At 39.8% G+C, this 18,629-nt stretch overlaps 1 protein-coding gene across 1 annotated transcript in view; it reads left to right on the top strand.

The window, feature by feature from the left end:
- Positions 1-18,629, top strand: part of HYDIN (HYDIN axonemal central pair apparatus protein) — a 374,065-nt gene that overhangs the window by 142,486 nt on the left and 212,950 nt on the right. Inside the window, exon 12 of the mRNA XM_064489991.1 lies at positions 14,037-14,148. Within this exon, the coding sequence (XP_064346061.1) occupies positions 14,037-14,148 (112 nt within the window). The remainder of the gene's footprint in view (positions 1-14,036; positions 14,149-18,629) is intronic.

Raw genomic sequence — 18,629 nt, 5'->3', positions numbered from 1 at the left:
CATGAGTTATCACCTTTCCAGTTGTGTGTTTCTCATTTCTGTAGCATCCTGCTGCTTTTCTATTTAGAATAGCCCTTTCAATATTTCTTTTCGCATGGGTTTAGTGTTGCTAAACTCCTGCAGCTTTTTTTTTTTTGTCTGTGAAACTCTTTATTTCTCCTTCTATCCTCAAGGATAGCCTTGCTGGATAAAGGATCCTAGGCTGCATCTTTTTTTCATTCAGGGCTTTGAATATGTCTTGCCACTCCCTTCTGGCCTGTAGTGTTTGTGTAGAGAAATCAGCTGAGAGCCTTATGGGGGTTCCCTTGTAACTTACTCTTTGCTTTTCTCTTGCTGCCTTTAGAATCATTTCTTTATCCTTGACTCTGGCCATCTTGATTATGATATGTCTTGGTGTGGGTCTATTTGGGTTCTTCCTGTTTGGGACCCTCTGAGCTTCCTGTACTTGGATATCTGATTCCTTCTTTAAGTTTGGGAAGTTTTCAGTCATGATTTCTTCAAAAACCTTTTCAATCCCCTTTGATCTTTCTTCTCCTTCTGGGACCCCTATTATGCGAAGATTGGGACGCTTTATATTATCCCATAGGTCCCTTATGCTATTTTTATTATTTTTTATTTGCTTCTCTTGTAGTTCTTCTGAATGGGTGCTTTCTATTGCCCTGTCTTTTAGATAACTAATTCGTTCCTCTGCGTTATCTAGTCGGCTTTGCACAGCTGTTAGATCATTCCTCATCTGTGTCAATGAGTTTACCCATTCTACTTGGCTCTTCTTTATAGCTTCAATTTCATTTTTGACATATTTTATATCTCTAAACACTATCTCTTTTAATTCCTTCAGCAATTCGATCACTCCTTTTTTGAAATCTTGATCTAGTAGGCTATCGATATCTATTTCGTTGATCTTTCTTTCAGGGGATTTCTCTTGTTCTTTTAATTGGGAAAGGTTTTTCTGCTTCATCTTGCTCATACCTCTTTGGCACTGTGGTTTATGGAGTATCAGTTGTTTATTTTGGTCCTTAAGGATTTTATCTATCTGATGCCTATTTAGGAATAGAACTTAGGGAAAAAAAGAAAAAAAATAAGAGAGAGAGAGAAAGAATTTTAAAAGAAGGGAGAAAGAGGGTATGAAAACAGTGTATAATGAATAATAGAAGAGTGAGTTGAAGCAGAGTATTAATCAGGTTGAGACGTCCTTTTGAAACCTTTACAAAAAAAGGGGGGGGGGAGATGAATAGATGTATTTGAAACCTGTATCTAATCAATAGCAGGACATCAAAACCCAAGAGAAATAGAAATGAATTAAGAAGTAAAGATTAAGAGAGTAATAGAAAATTGAACAGGTAAAAACAGATTTAAAAAAAAAGGGGGGGGGGGGTTGTTGGTGTTCTCCTGGAGTCTGTGTGCTTTTAATGTGAAGTCTTTCTGTCTTTGTCCTGTTTTGGAAGCTCAGCTTGCTGTTTTCAGAGGCCCTACATTGGCGCCCTCTCTGTGCTGCTCCCAGCACCTGTCGGCAAGCAGTGCGCACCTCCTCCTAATACTGGGTCAGGTGCAGCTCTCTGCTGTGGGCGGGCGGGTCGCTGCCCCTCCGGATGCCGCAGTCAGATGTTGCAGACTGGCCAGGTAGGAGGGCGGGTTGTGCCCCCTCCCAGCACCTCGGTCAGGGGCTGTGTTCCTGCCCGAAAGGTGGGGGGGGGGGGGGCCACTCTCCCTCTACCTGCGCCGCCGGTAGTTCCGCTCTCTGTGCGGCTGCCGCTCCGCCCTGGTCGGCGCTCCGTAGGTGGGCTCGGGAAAGACCGAGGGACAGCCCTGTCCCTGCTCCGAGCCAAAACCCAGCTCCTTGTTTGTCTTTGTGGAGCAAGTTCTCTGAGGGACATGGATGGAAGGATCCTATCTGCCCCGGGCTGCAGGCCAGTCTCAGCCTGGCCTTTGAGGCTGCTAAGCCCTTCGGTGCGGATGCAGGTTTCGCCCCCGCCCCCGCCTGAGTGCTCAGCGCGGAGGATATGGCGGCTGTGCCTGAGCCCCGCCTCTCTTCCCCCGAAAACTTTCCGCGGGTTTTCAGAGATGGGGGTGTGCACCCTTCCCCCGAGAGCACATCAACCTTGCTGTTTTATGGAGGGCCCAGGTTGTTCTGCCCTGTGCACCCACAGCCGCGGCGCGCAGCCCCTTGCGTTCCCCCGGGGCTGCCTCTGTGCAGCCACTTCCATCCTCCGCCCGGCTTGTGCAGCCTGGCCCTGCCCTCCGCTGCCGGCCCGCGTCTCAGGCTGGGTGTCGGGGGGATGCTCTGTGCCCGTTTAACTTAGTTCTGTTAGTCAAGGGCTGCTCTGTACAGATCCAAGCCTCGGAGGCTCCCCCTCCGTCCCGCTGGCCTCTCAGTTGGAGAGGGGAGACCCAGCGAGCGAGCGCCAGTCCTCCTTTGCTGCTCCCTCCCCGCGGGACCCGTCCCGCGCTGCTTTGCCTTTTATTCTTTCTTTTTTCCTTTTCTCCTACCAGATTTTTGGCGTCTTTATCTTTTGAAGAGGGCGATGTTCTGTTGGAGTTCCACAGGTGCTCTGGTTGGCTGAGTGGGTCTGTAGATGTGGGTCTTGGTGTATTTGTGGGAGAGGGTGACCTGCCAGCGTCCTTCTACTCCGCCATCTTCTCCGTCCGACCCATGTGTTTGTTTTTGCCATTTTTCTTCCTGTAATTGATTTCAAGTTTCATATTGTTGCAGTTGGAAAAGATGCTTGATGTAATTTCTAGCTCTTCAGTTTGCTGAGACTCTTTTTGTGGCTTAGCATGTGATCTCTTCTGGAGAATATTCCATGTACCCTTGAAAAGAATGTGTATTCTGCTGTTTTTGAATGGAATATCCTGTAGATATATATATTAAGTCCAGTGATCTAGTATGTCATTTAAGGCCACTGTTTCCTTATTGATCTGCTGTCTGGATGATCTGTTCATTGATGTAAGTGGGGTGTTAAAATCTCCTTCTGTTGTTGTGTTATTGTCAGTTCCTCCCTTTATGTCTGTTAATATTTGCTTTATGTATTTAGGTGGTCGTTTCACAGACCAAGTCTTGACCATTCTGCCCCACTGCCTCAAAATGAAGGTAGCCAGCATCTTCTCTGTTTACTATGTGCTAGGCACTGTACATTATCTTAGCAAGCATAGAGTGATGTAAGGATAAAGACAGTAATAAGAATTGAGAAAGCCCACAGCTAGTTAGAGCTGCTGGATTGTTACCATTTAAACTAGTTGGAGAGAGGACATGAGCCAAGGACACATTAGAATACAAAGTCATTTGTGAGAAGTACCACTGTGTAGACCAGTTTTCCTTAAGTCTGCACTTCCAAAGTATTATAAGAGGCTATAACACAGAAAAGGGATTCCATGGCTAAATAAGTTTGAGAAATACTAGGTTCAATATTGTGTGAAGGGTTTCTTTGGTGTAAGACTTCTAAAAGTCTTTAATGTGATAATGTGCATTATAAATCTCTAAGAGGGAGCCGTCCTGTTGGAGATATCCTTTGAAACTAATATTTAGTGAGAATTGCTGTGTGAATCATTGGTAAAGACAGGACAATAGTTCAGAGGCTGAGGTGATTATCATAGGCTAAGGAGTCAGAGTAGACTTTTTGAGAGCAGAGCCTTGACTTGGGTCTTGCAGGATAGAACTTTTAGAAAACAAAATTGGGAGTGTACATGGCGTGATTCATTCAAGATTCCATGAATGGATCCATTTGCTTGAAGTAAGGGATTCATGTAAGAAAACATAGTTGGAGATGTGGTTTGAGGCTGAATCTTCTCTCATGTCAAAAGACTGTTCGGGGCTCAGTTGAGCAAAGGGATCTTTAGATATAATGGGTTAGACCAGAAAGAGGTTAAATCAAGGTGAATACATAGTCTTGGAAAGACAGGACATGTCCCTATAAAAGTAACTGAAGCCCAAAGAGGTTGAAAAGGTCATGAAGGCATTATAAGTCCAAGCAAGCAAGTTGCTAAGTAGGGCAGAGGCATAGAGGAGCAATCAATCATGGCAATCTTAGACATGACTGATAAGGTCCCTAGTGTAGACAGCCCAAGATTCTTCCCAGCTAGTACTGGAGAATCCAGGCTGATGACTGCTGTCCTTTTCTCATAGCCTTCTGGGAGTGGGTGGCCTCTGGGAGGAGGTGGGAGAACAGCAGGTAAGTCTTGTATATTTCCAATTCAGAAGTAGAAAGATTAGGCTTACCTCAGATTTTCTTCTCATCCCTGAAACCCGAAGCTTCTTGATGCAGATATATGTGTGTGTTAAAATGTGGCATTTAATATGATTACTTTTGAATTCTAGATAGGAACTAAATTGGGCATTCTTATCACAAAGCATCTTTTCACCATAAGGAAGAAAAACATCTTTTAAAATAGTGATACACTGAAATTATACCTTTTAAATAAATGAGACTGATTTTGTTTTCATTGTATGAAAAAAAATCACCAGGAAGGGGGACAATATTTGCTAAGAGTATAAGTGGTGTTAATGGCATCTGTAATGATTTTGTCTTTTCTGACAGTATTCAGGTTTTCTTCTCATGATAGTATTCATTAGCTGGTTCTTGACAATTTTTGCAAAATGAAAATGAAGGCATGAACTTTTCCTAATGTTTCCCTTTCCTAGTGTCTTTCCTTCCTTGTTATTCTGGTCAAAACAGCAGAACTCTGTTAGTTATGGTGATTTACTTATTGATGTTAAAATTCCTTTTTTCCCTGCTTAACTATCCTGATAGTTTTATAGAAATACAGTTCTTGTGAGTGTAATATAATTGTACCTTGTGAATTACTTTGGCAAGTATTTGATGGGAAAATTCTGTCATTTTGTTAGCTTCTTGACTCAAACGTGAACTGTGGGTATTTTCCACTGTTGAGATCTTGGTTTTCTGATACAGGTAAACAAATACTACAGTAATTTTGGATGAGATAGTTGGGAAAGGATTTATAGAAGAGATGAGATCTGAACTGAATATTGGAGGAAGGGTAAGACTTAATTCATTGGAAAGGAAGGAGAATGTTTCCATTGGAGAAATTATGAAAACAAAGAAAGGGGAAACTGTTAGGTGCATAGCATATTAAATAACAATGAAATGATCAGTTTTTCTGGAGCAGCTGGTCATGGATAATATAAGAAATGAGACTGAGGAGGAGAGTAGGCATATCTGGGCTTCCTGGGCAACCTGTTGTGCTGGAGCCTGCTGTCTCCCACAGGGTGTTTGTGTGAATCTGAGGGGTGGTAGTATGTGTTTTTTGCAAAAAGGGAGTTTTACCGTCAAATTAAGTTTGGGAAATACTGGTTCAAGAACAGATGATTCTCCAAGGAAAGAGTATAAGCAGTACTTCCCCATCACCAGAAACCCCTTTTCCCACCCAGCATCCATCAGAGTCATTGTTCCACAGATCTCAGTCTAGTAACTGGTGCTGAGGGTATCTGAGGCTCACTGCTAGGTTTGAACAGGAACATGGTGTGTTCCACATGTTCTAGGAAGATTATCCTGGCATCCACTTGTGGATCAAATTGGAGGAGGATGGATAGAGGGTGGATTGGGTGATACAGGTCAGGCAGGAGAAATTCACTAGTGCAAGGAGCTTCAGGGAAACTGAATGTCTCTGCAGGCAAGATCAGAGTGGTGTGTGAGAGTGAGGGTGATGCTGACCTGGAACAGCCTAGTGATGGTCAGAAAGCAAAGGGAAATGGCAGCTGTGAGAGAGGTTCAAAAGAAAGAGAACTGGTTTTTGTTTGACAGGCCATTGAGAATGAGACATGGTGAGGAATCACATGTCTTCTCAGATCTGAACTAGAGTGAGTAGGAGAATTATGATGTCTTTGACATAAATTAGCAAGTCAGGAGTCCTGGGTTTAGCTCCTAGCTGTGCCGATGGCAAATGTGACCTTAAACAAACCATGTGATCTCCCTTGGCATCAGTTGTCTTATACACAAAATAACAATATTGAGGTAGGGCATGGTGATCCTTTTTGATTAGTAGGTTATGATTCTCCAATTGGGAACAGATTCTGAGCTCCTTGACGTCAAGGGGGTGCCATACCCTTGTCTGTACCCCAGGCCTAGCAAAGTGCCAATTAATGGTTGGAGGAGGGAAGGAACGAATAAACGAACAAATGGAAATCAATTAAGGATGATAAGTTTGGTTCTGAATATGTTGAGTCTAAGGTGACACTAGGTGTCCAGATAATTTTGGAAATGCAGTACTTAATTTGTAGGATGGGAATCAGGACTGGAGGCAGGATTTGTGAGTATCCGTTAGAGGTCTTCACAGAAGGCATGAAAAGCAGATGGAAATTCAAATTGCAGAATAAAGAAGGAAAGTTGCAGAGGATCCAAGACAGCCCTCAGGTACTTACCTTTAAAGGTCCTGCAAAGAGAAGAGAGTCTGTAAATTCTCAGAGAAGGATAGCCAAGGAGAACCAGCCAGTGGACAGCTCACCAGCCTATTCCACATGTCTTTCTACCCTATTATCCCTTGTTCACCATTTTCTACTGAAGGGTCTTCTGATCAGTTATGCCAAATGGCTACTATTTATGACAGTTGGGCTGTGCATCAGCAATTAGTTTTTTTATTAGGATGTGATTCGTTTTAATTAGCTTCTTGATGTGAGCTGAGGTCATGGTAGAAGCTGAGATGATTAAAAACAAGCAGTGTCACCTACTGATCTAACAATCAATCTCTAATTGATGTCCTGTTCAAAAAATAAAAATAAAATTAAAGATGGATGCAAGGGTTTAGAGACTACCTTGCTTTCTGATGAGCTTTTCAGCCCTGTGTCTACCAAGGAAGGACATTGTCTTCAAATGAGGTAAACTTAAAAAGTAAACCAAAACCAAAAAACCCAAAAACAAACAAACAAAAAACACCCCAAAACCCATGTTACCTTAGAGTCTGAAAAGAAATAAGAAATCATATGCTTATTTTTCTCAGATCCATGTTTATATATCTGGTTCTTTAAATACATCAGCTAAAAGGAAGGTTAGTTTAGCCCTTATATGTTCTCTGCATATTGAGTGTTTTATGGCAACATTGTTTCTATTTTAGGGTCTCAATTTAAAGCAAGTCGATCCAAGGTTAAGAGATCAGTCACTGTCCCTAAATTGCCAACAGGTGGTGATGGGTTTGAATTTAAATCAAATTTTATTTATATGATCATGTGAGAAGCAGTTTGATTCCATGCTATAAGAATGACTGATGCAAAACTCTAGAACTGCAAGTTCTTTCTCTGTTCTACCACCTGTTTACTACTTGGCCCCTGGTTAGTTCCACTGTCTCACTTTCTTTTTATCATGCTTATTACATCCTCTTGCCATAGTGTCTGTTGCCAGAACCTAGAGGAATTATGCTGGGGCATTTTTGGTACTGATGCGATCAAGGTGTACAGAAGTGGAAGTTTTTCTTTTGAGAGACCCCAGACATGTTCACTGGTGGAGAAAAGAAGTGGGGAAAGACCCAGAGTGACCACAGGGAGAAGGCAGTCCTGGGCACATAACGGAAAATGGGCTGGAAGGAATTATTTTCAGCTTTACTTGGTAATTTTTTGATATTTTAATAGTAACCGTAATTGTTGTTCTAGTCATTAGAGCATGTGATATATTACTACTATTTATATCAAATTCCTCATGTCAACTCTTTTGATAATTTCTTAAAATATTAATGTAATTAACCTAAAGTTTCCTATTTATTCCTTACCTAGGGAAAGCACTGGGTTCTATAGAATACTGATCATTTCTCAAGGCACCTGCGTCCATATAGGTTTCTTCCCCCTTTGAAAACAATTGCAAAATCGAGTCTGTTATGCATGTTTTGTACCTTCCAGTAAAACAAGTGGAATTGACTACTTTCAGAAATATAGTATTCTATTTTACTAGATGGACTCTGGCTGTACAGAATTTTGACAGTCTCATTCTGTTATTTCCTCTGCTTAGGTCTCTTGGGTACCTTGAGTGAGAGAGATTCAAAGACAAAAAACACAGTTCTGAGAATTGAGAGGCAGAACAATACCACTGGGCTAAAAGAGAGAAATAAGCTTTTGATTTCCATGGGCATCTAGGAGCCCTCTGAGAAATCACTGCACAGATGTGCTGGTCTTGTTTCTGAACTTTGATATGGCTGGCTCAGGTCACACTTTTAAGATGCAGTGATTTTCTGAATATTGGACACTTGATATTCTCTCAAAAAGAAAGATCTGAGACATTAAAGATATTTACTCAAACTAGCCTTAGCTGATTGGCTGACATTAGTGAGCCAGGAAGACATTTCTCCTTCTAACAGCAAATGTTTTTTTCATCAAAGAAAATTTCATCCCATATCCCTAGGGAAGCTTCAGCTTAATTTAACTAAGTCTTAAAAAGGGAGAGAAACTTGATAATTTCTTTATTACCATGTAAGTAATAGTAAACCATACTTTGTTGTCACCTAAGCCTACAGAAAACACATGGTTCAGCAATTTAGACTTTGAAAGCACAGCTCAAATTTAGTTTACTTTATTTTTCCCAAGTTGGCACAGCATGTGAGCTCAGCAGAACCAGGTTGGGTAGGAGCCCAGATGGCTACCAAAGAGGAAGAAGCTAGCTTTTTACTGCACACTTTTCCACCTCTCGTACCATTAGCCGTGAGTCACATTGCAAAGGTGTGGGCGCTGACTCCTTGGAAATGGACACCAGAAAGAAGCAAGGAGGACAGGGATCCGCTGAGAGCGCACTGTCCCTGACAAGTCACAGCTCTTCCATCAGTGCGGTTTTCCCATCCCTTCACCCTCCCTTTATTATTGTTCGTCCTCTCAGTTCTTTGTGCTCAGCCAAACCTTTTCCAGTTGTGCTGGTATATTCACTATTGTATTGGAGGTCGAGGGAGGCCTAAGGAAGTCTTAGAAACAGCAAGTTTCCTCATGGCTCGTTAAATAAATTAACACTCCTCCTTGTTGGAAGAGATGTGAGTCTATTCTCTACAGAGAAAGGCGTGAACATCACACACAACTGACTCAGCTCTGCAAAACCCGACTGGAATTTTCACCATGTAGCGGTTAGAGTATCTCACCCAAGAATGAACACACCTTTTGTGAAATTTTCTCTGACAAATGACCAAATTTTAAACCCTTCTCTTAAAACTTTTCTGGTCATTATTTTGAGAATCAAAACTTTACTAAATTCAGTTTCCTGTCCTAGGAGATATAATGGAATAGAAAAATCTCCTTTCATGTGCCAATTCAGTCTTCTCTCTCACTGATAATTAGGATAGTTTACCTACAATTTTTTAGCTTCTATTTTTTCCCTATTTCTCTTTGAGACACTTCTGTTTGCCCTAAGTGACCATAAAAAGATCCACGGTTTCTCCTAGGTTTAGGTTACTCCTAAACCTCCTTTAGGAAGATTCTAAAAGAGCAACTGTGCATAGTTACACAGATTACAGCTTCTAATCCATACTGTTTTCCCCCTCTAATTGATAGCTGGAAATTTGACTTTAATAGGATATTTTTACTTCCCAAAAAAATTCTTTAAATTTTTCTGAAATACGATAACTGAAAATATTTGTCTAGGTAGTCAAGAATATTTTCATTTTGGTGGAACATGATGGAATTCATTACACATTATAGCTGCTCTTGAAGTCATCATTCACTGACCTTGTTCTGACCTGACTGTACCCTGACCTAACCAGGATAGCTTGATAAAGATCTACCCATGCATTTCTTAAGAGCAGCAGCATGCTAATATTGACTATGTCATCCATAAGAACCTCCTGTGAGTCTCCTTCCAAGGTACCTGAACATATGATTATGCAGGAACACCAGGCCATGCTGGCTTTAATTAAGCGATTGTCAGCTGTAGCATTTTAAAATTTCTTCTGGCACTTTCTAAATAATATGAAAAAGGCGAGACCTGACATTTTGTATAGTTGCAGTGGGATTCAGGAAGTTAAAGCAAATAGTATTATAGAATCCCAGCTTCTGCCACTTACTATTAATATAGCCTTGGGTGAGATACTTCTTCTTGGCTTGGTTTTCTCATCTTTGAAATGGGACTAATACTACCTCACAAGGTTGTAAAGATTGAATTAGATAATGTATAACAGCACTCGACACAGTGCTAGGAGTATGAGTTCTCAATTAATGGTTGCGAATATTATGATTTAGAGTTAGATACAATTCAATCTCTTGTCAGATTAGAGACTATGATTGGAAAGGATAACATTTGAATGGGCAAATGTTTGAATTTACTCTTCTAAATGTAAATTGGGAATTAAAATGCAGTTTTTTTATATGATAAATTTAGACATTGAGTCATATTGTCAACTACTTTCCAGATAAACCAAGTAAATCAGACCAACCCTCTGTATAGATGACCCTCTGTTCTTGTACTTTAGGTTTTGATTTTGCAAAATTTTCAAGAAATAATTCTTCACTAGAAAGAAGGAAGGAAGAAGATGTGTAATAAAGGAGGGAGGGAAGAAAGGTGATTTTTAAAATATTTCATTTTTATTTAAAGATTTTCAAGGGAGATATTTAAAGAGCCTCTTTAATCATTGCTGGTACAATTTTTAAGGAGATTATTTTAATGGGACACTTTTCTCATGATCTTATTAATCACCTATCATGAACCAGTGGCAGTATGTTCATAGACAGCTTTCGGAAAGTCTCACAACTGTTCCTGTCAAGCCACTTGGTTGTTCTTGTACCAGAAGGAAACATGAATTTCCATATGCAGAGATATTTAATATTGGGGCAAAAACTGCAAATATGGGAATTAACTTTAGACCTGAAAATTCAAAGTTAATTCCTTCTAGCTGGTCACTTGATTAATAAGTGAAATGCACTTATAGATCTGAGAGGAAATCAAAGCACTAAGACCAAGGAGAAAGATAATTACAGTAAAACTGAAGGCAATTATTACAAACAAGGTATTGATCATTTGCAGATTATCTTCTATGTACTTAGTATCTTTTTTGGAGCAGGAAAATGGACAGAGGTGGGAAAGGGGTTATAGATGGGAGGAAAGCAGAACAGCAGGGGTTTCTGTGTGATGGGGTTGGTTTCCTAGGACTGGGAAGAAAGGACACTGATGTCACAGCCAGTAGGGAACATTCTGAATGTTTTGGCTTTCAGGAAGAGACTTTAGAACTGAGCAGTAAAAGAAAAATTCTTTTCAGAAACATAAATGTCATGGAAGTTAACTTCAGAAGTGTCGGAAAAGTAATATAAAATGTATCAAAGATACATAGGTAAAATTGGGGTCATTTTAGACTGATTGCCTGTTTCTGGAGTTTGCTTTCTGTGGTTTGCTAGAAAATGCTATAATGAGTTTTTGTTGTAAAGGAATTGAAGCTTTTTAACTTTTATTTTAATCCCAACTGAAAAATTAAAGTATCCTTCTACATGTTCCAAACTCTTTCAAATGACCTAATATTGAAAGCATCCCTCTGTGAGAGGAAACTGAATGATCACACTTCTGTTTTTACAGATACACTCGGCCTTCTTAATGCACATTAACTGATAGAAGCCCAGGAGAGGTTTTCAAATAGGATTTGTCCTTGAATTATCTCCTGAGGCTCAGTAAAAGCTATAAATTACTAGCAGATGTAGTAGGCACAACAAAACAGCTGCAGCCCAGGATAAGGAAGCACTGCACCCACAGTCCCCTTCACTCAGTCTGAACCCTGTGGACTCAGATTCCCTGGCACTGGTTTTTGCTCACCAAGCAAAAGGGCTTCTCAGCCTCCAGGGGCCTCCATGTCAGACAATATGCTCGTGAGTCATATCCAAATGTCAGTGCTTTGGGAGATTCTGGTTGCCTTTCAGGAGTATGTCTGACCTACCGTTTTCCAAACCAACAATCTGACAGTCAGACTTCTTTGATGATAGGATGTCCAAGAGTGCTTCTGGGATAGAACTTAAGTGCATTGCCTTCTTGTCTGCATATGGACCCTGGACTTTCTTGCTTGGATAATGCTTTTGAAAGTGGTCTAGCCCACCTCAAACCGTAAGTTCCTTGAATTTGCCCACATGTACTGAGCTTATTTGACTGCCAGTGTATCCTTTTTGGAGCATTTCCTACCACTCTGGTGAGACTTTTCTAGCAGAGGTTTTTTGGGGATCTAAGCTGGCCCCTGCAGTCAGTCAGTTTGGACAGGAACAGGTTAGCTGTGTCCATTCTACACTTACATAGTACAACAGAGTCTAAACCCATCAGGGGAATACATTTGTCTCAGGGGTTAGGAGTAAACCCAGGTCTTCAGCCATTCTGAGACGGAATACCCATGGATACACTAGTGAACGGATGAACCACCTCTTTTGCGTGGCTCTTCTGCTCATTGTGGCCGTGAGTGTTCCTAACACTCCATATCACCAACACTCCCACAAATCAAAATGGGCCAGGCATTTGCCCTTTATCAGAAAGGAACAGATACTGTTTCAAGGTTTGGAAAAGCCCCCCAGTGAAATGCCCAGATAAGGGAAAGCGCCCAGGACTTCCCTATTTTATTATTTTAGTTAATTATTTAGTTTAAATTTCCCTATCTGCATGATCTCCAAAGTTCCTGTCAGCTCTAAAATTGTATGACTTTTGTGATTCCAGTTGAGAAGAAAATGGCATAAATAGGTGCAGAGATTAACAGGCATCTGCCAGTAACTACACGGTGGACAAACTAAGTGGATATGGCTGATTCAGTAAATAATTTGAACACCAACTATGAGCCACCTCTGGTTTAGGTGCTGGAGATGGAACAGCGCTCATCCTCATGGAGCTTTCATTCTATTGGCCTGATCTGGCTGTAAGAGGACCCATGTAACACCCACCGCCCCCACTGCTGCTTCTTGGAGGCTCTGTGCTCTTCATTGTCCTGCAATCAGGGGGCCACTGCCTGGGAAGCACACTCACCAATCTGTTACCTTCATAAGCAAACCCAAATCAGCTCTAGTTTTCTATCTCCCTCCTTTGGTTTGACGTCTGCGTTTTAAACTGCTTTGCTCTCTGCTTGATTCTCTATTCCAGCACTACATTCATTTTGGCCCAGACTGGATATAAACATGCACGGGGAACTGTCTGAAACTGGATCCTAATTATTTATGAACTTGCCTTTCCTTAGTTTTCTATTTAGTTGGTAGGACTGTTTATAGATTTTTGTATGTGCTTATCACTGTTGCCTTACTTGGCCCTACTTATAAAAACCATAGGAAAAAACCATACTTTTTCTCCCTAACTTTTCTGATACTTTCATCTTAGTTTTTCCAAGTGGCATAAAAATAACATCAATCATAGCAAACAGTTATTTACTAAGCTCTTACTATGTATTGAACACGGGGCAAAGCGTTTGACCTGCGTTACCTCATCAGCCCTTAGGAAACCCTTTGAGGCAGGTGCTATAGCATCTCCTTTACAGCCCTGAGAAGTTACATGGTTAGTAGAAAAATATTTTTCAAAGACTATCTCAAGGGGATTCTGACATGTGGCATGTTGCATTACAATTTTCAAAACTCAGTTTTTTTATTATGACTTTTGAGTCATTTGAGGTAAAATGAGAAATCTGACACTGGGTCAGATCCAGGTTTTGGTCTGGCCATTGTTCTGCCTTGGGCTATCGCTGTTTTCACAGAACAAAAATATTTCCTTATGCTGTCACTCAAAAGGTAGGAATGTGGTTTCTCCATCAAGTAAGCTAGCTTTCTCTGTGGCCTTTCTGGCCCTTATATAGATAAGGCTCAGCACTTACTGCATAAGATATTAGTAATCATTTTCATACATGCAATCTTAGATCACACATTTCTTCATCTCTGAAGCCCAGCGCTGGACACACATTGGCATCCAATGAATGTTCATTGAATCCACAAATTGAAAAGATGCCCTAAGCATCCTAGTTTCCTTTAGTAACTAATTATGTATTCATAAACTCACTGACATGATCTTTGAAGCTTCAAGCAGCAGAGATTTCCTATATGTTGTGTAAAATAGGGCTTTCTTTTATTTATTGTAAACATATTTCCTTCAGATTTCCTGGAGTTGTAACAACAGCAAAATTAAAAGCAGTACCTTCCCTTCTTCATATTGTTTTTGAATGATTCTTTCATGTTTTTCACTGTGTACTTTAACCCTCGGGAAGCCATACTCTACCAACAGACTGTTTACTGTGACATTGCAGGTAAAACTCGCTCCTTGTAGTAGAATCAGGTTATCAAGTACCTGGAGCATAAAGTGGTGGTGGTGGTGGTGGTGGTGGTGGTGGTGGTGGTGGTGGTGGTGGTGGTGGTGGTGGTGGTGGTGTGTGTGTGTGTGTGTGTGTGTGTGTGTGTGTGTGTGTGTGCGCGCGCGCGCGCGTGCGCATGCGCATGCTGCATGCAGTACTCAACATCAATGGAGGATAATAGAGTCAAGCTATTCACTTCCTACTTCTTTCTAGAATAGATCAAACTTTGAAGTATATTACAATTGTAGTGAGGTGGGTAGGGAAGGGAAGCCATGGATCTGGGTTACCCCTTGATTTTTAGAGCAGTAAGTATATTACTTGACACTAACTCTCACAATATTATATTTTGTTCTTTTTACAATATTTGGCTACTTAATTTTTCCCTTTTAAGTTTATCAAAATAATGCATACCAAGTGGAGTGAGAAGGGAGCCTGGCAGTGGCCAGAGCCACAGGGAGTGGGTACAAGTAGGGTGGCAACCTGATGGCTTCAGGAAAATGAATACATACAGAGTAATTAAGCAAAAAAGTAAATATACTGTGGATAACAAGAGCCAGTATTTTTCACTCTTAGAGGAAGGAGATACAAATATGGGAAGGAGGAAGCCTAAGATTAGCCCTTTGGTACTGGAATGGAATTGGAGTTATAAGTATGAACTCAGAGTATTATAAATATATATGTAAATATATGTTTATGTACATACATACACATATTTCCTAGCTATGTCCATTGAGAGGTCATGGAAGATTTGCACTCCTAATAGCAATGAGCACAGCTAGCGCTTAAAGCTTGGTTTCTAAGTCTCCACTAAACGGAGACTTGAAGCAACTGACTGATGCTAGAACTGAGGCAGAAAGAGAACGAGATGAGCCTGGAACATCCTCTTGTGCTGAAAAATAAGGAAATGCTCAAAGAATGACAGATATGTCAAAAATGACACAGAAGCCAGCAAAGGGACTCCTACTGCCCAAATGTGGAACAAGTTGAGAATCAAAATGATGACACTAATAGATTATAATCAATTGAATAAATAGGAATTTATGAATCTACTAAATAAAATGTACCATTTGGCAATCATAGTAATAACCAATTCCAGTTAAGAGCACCAATGGATCTTAGTAACTAATAGGTGAAAGTAGGGTGTGGAACAGGATTTTACGTAGTCTCAAAATATCCTCCCTCAAATACTTATTGATTATAAAGAAGAGAAATTTAATTTTATACCGAGGAAACCTGGTAGTTGTTGTCTTAGTTAATACCAGCAGTAATACAGCAAATCAACATCATCTCGTAGATCACCCATTAGGATGAAAACACAGCATCCCTTCAGTGATATCAGGACCAAAATACCTAACTTGGGTCTCATCACGAGGAAACATCAGACTAACCCAAACTGAAGAACAAAGTAAGATGACCAGCCTGTAATCTTCAGAAATATCAAGATCATGAAAGTTGAGAAGAAAAGATGGAAGAACTGCTCCAGATTGAAGGAGGGTAGGGAGTACAACATGTGAGCCTAGCTTGTATCCTTCGCTACAAAGGAGGTTATTGGGAGAAGAATGTATAGAAGTTCTTTGTACTACTCCAGAGACTTTTCTGTATTTAAAAAATGTGACAGCATTTTAAAGAAAATGCTGATGCCAATAACTAAGTGAAAAAAATATATATAGTAAGATTATAAAGCTAAATAATAGTCTATTTCTCCAGTACTGCTTCCAAGAAGTACTTTTAGCTGTTTCTGGTGGTGGTAATTTCCCTTGCTGATTCTATTTATTGCTATTTTTTGATTTATCAGTTTCACACATTACTTTTCAGTCCTCAATATGAAAGGTAAGGATTTAGTTGACTTCCATCTCCCCTACCCCTTCTTGGACATATTGGGTTATAATTTATATGCAATGAAATTCACCCTTTTTTGTGTATAGTTCTGTGAATTTTGGCAAAACTCAACAGTGTTGTAACCACCACCAAAGTCAAGTATAGAATCTCTCCATTACCCCATAAAATTTCCTCATGCCCCTTTGCAGGCAATTCCATCCCCAACCTTAGCCCCTGGTAATCCAATTATTTTTATTATGTTTATTTTGTTTTATGAGTTATTTATAGCCTCAAATAGCTTTTATTTACATACTTAAAACTGTATTTTTGGATCCATCAACTCTACAATATCTCTCAATGTGCAAGGATATTGGGACCCCTAACCTGCCTACAACTGTTCAACCATATTTCTTCCTCTTCTGTGAGTCGTTCTACTTTATATTGTCATAGTTGATTACCATATTCAAGTCTTCTATTTTCATGGTTGATTACCATTTTCAGGTCTTCTATTTTATCTACATAAATTTTGTACACTGAAGGGCCAAATTGTCTTCTGGGGTTATATTTTATACTTCATTGGTTGAGTGTTCTGACCCTTAATCCCTCAAAGAGTGTCCCTAAGGTCTGAATATTGTGGATTCTCTCTGAATATTGTAGATTTTGCTTACACTCTACTAATTTCTCACAACCATACCTCGTTTTAGCTTACTTTATAATTGACTTGACTCTTTCGTACAACTTTTGGTATTTTTCCGCTCATGGTTTCTAATTCCTCATTTCTTCATTCCTGTTTAATTTTAGAATTCATGTTCTTCTCCTTGAAGATATTTCCTCAGAGCCCACCAGCTTCTTATTCTAATTTAGATCAGTTACCTCCTGCACAGTTGTTACCTAGGAATTAAAAAGAATAAATTTCCTTGTGCATTCCATTGTATCTTCTCACTCTCACTTTGCTCAAGTAACTTCCTCAGAAAGGGTATTTAGAAGGGAAACTTTGATCCTTAAATGCAAGAAAATATCTCACTCTGCCTCACTTTAGCTGACTATGGAATTCTAGGTTCAAAATAATTTCTCCTCAGAACTTTGAAGACATTGTCCCAACTTCAGTGTAAAAATCCAGAAGTCTGAAGGTCACCTAATTCTTCTTCCTTTATAGGTGGCCTGTTATTTCTCTCTTGTATTTTTTAGGGCTTTCTTTTTCTACTTGGGGTCTGAAATGTCATGAAGCTGTGTCCAAGAGTTAATTCTTCAAGTTCATCCCCCTCAGTTTTCTATGGGCCATTTGAGTCTGATGACTCATGTGTCACTTAAGCTCTGGGAAATTTTATTTTCCTGGGAAATATATTTTTCTCCATTCTTTTTCATTTTATTCTGGAAATCTTAACAATCCAATGTTAGACCTCCAGGACTGATCATCTGTTGTCAAAGCATGTTGTTTAATCTCCATGCTTTCCTTTTGTCCTCCTTTATTTCTCTGTAGTTGATTTCTAGTTTCATGGCATTGTGGTCAGTAAAGATGCTTGAGATAATTTCTATCTTCTTAAAATTGTTGAGGTTTCTTTTGTGCCCAAGTACATGATCGATCCTGGAAAATGTTCCATGTGCACTTGAAAAGAATGTATATCCTATTTTGGGGGGGGGGTGTAATGCTCTGAAAATATCCACCAAATCTAATTTTTCTATTGTATTATTTAATTTCTCTGTTGCCTTATTTATTTTCTGTCTGGAAGGTCTGTCTAGTGATGTTAATGCAGTGTTAAAATCTCTGACTATGATTGTATTCCCATCAATATCCCCCTTTATCTCTGTTAGTAATTGTTTTATGTACTTAGGTGCTCCTATATTGGGTGCATATATATTAACGAGTGTAATATCCTCATCTTGTATCACTCCTTTAATCATTATAAAATGTCCTTCTTTATCTTTCTTTATGGCCTTTGTTTTAAAGTCTATTTTGTCTGAAATCAGTACTGCAACACCTACTTTTTTGGCTTTTCCATTTGCATGGAATATCCTTTTCCATCCTTTCACTCTCAATCTATATGTGTCCTTCTCCCTAAAGTGGGTCTCTTGTATGCAGCATATTGAAGGCTCTTGCTTTATTATCCAGTCTGCCACTCTGTGTCTTTTGACTGGAGCATTTAGTCCATTAACATTTACAGTAATTAATGATAGATGTGTGTTTATTGCCATTTCGAACTTATTTTTGCAGTTCATTTGATATTTCCTCTTTGTTCCTTTCTTCTTCCTTTTGTGAACAAGAGTTCATCCTCAGACATGAATAAAAATGATATTAAATGCCATTTAAAGCTGTTAAATAAGGATGCCCTGAGAAATACTGACATTTATTAGTCAGAAAAACTCAAGAGTAGCAGATACCATGCATTCATAGGATTCCTTCCAATGTCTTCTGGTCTGTGGTTTTCTATTTATATATAAGAATAAGGAAATGGGTTTTAATTTTCAAGGTAGCTAGTGCTACTTGCCTCTGCTGTTTAATGTATAGTTCTCCAAGGGATATGGCTGTGGTAGTTACTTTTGACTTGGGTGTTATTAAGAGTGCACAACTATTAGTATCCGCAAGTGTAAAAATTCCAGTGTGCTGCTCTACCCGGCAT

This window comes from Camelus dromedarius, chromosome 9 (assembly GCF_036321535.1).
Source record: "Camelus dromedarius isolate mCamDro1 chromosome 9, mCamDro1.pat, whole genome shotgun sequence".
NCBI classification, from domain to species: Eukaryota; Metazoa; Chordata; class Mammalia; order Artiodactyla; family Camelidae; genus Camelus; species Camelus dromedarius.
Note: the sequence above shows the minus strand (reverse complement) of the source record. Positions and strands in the feature narration are given on the sequence as shown.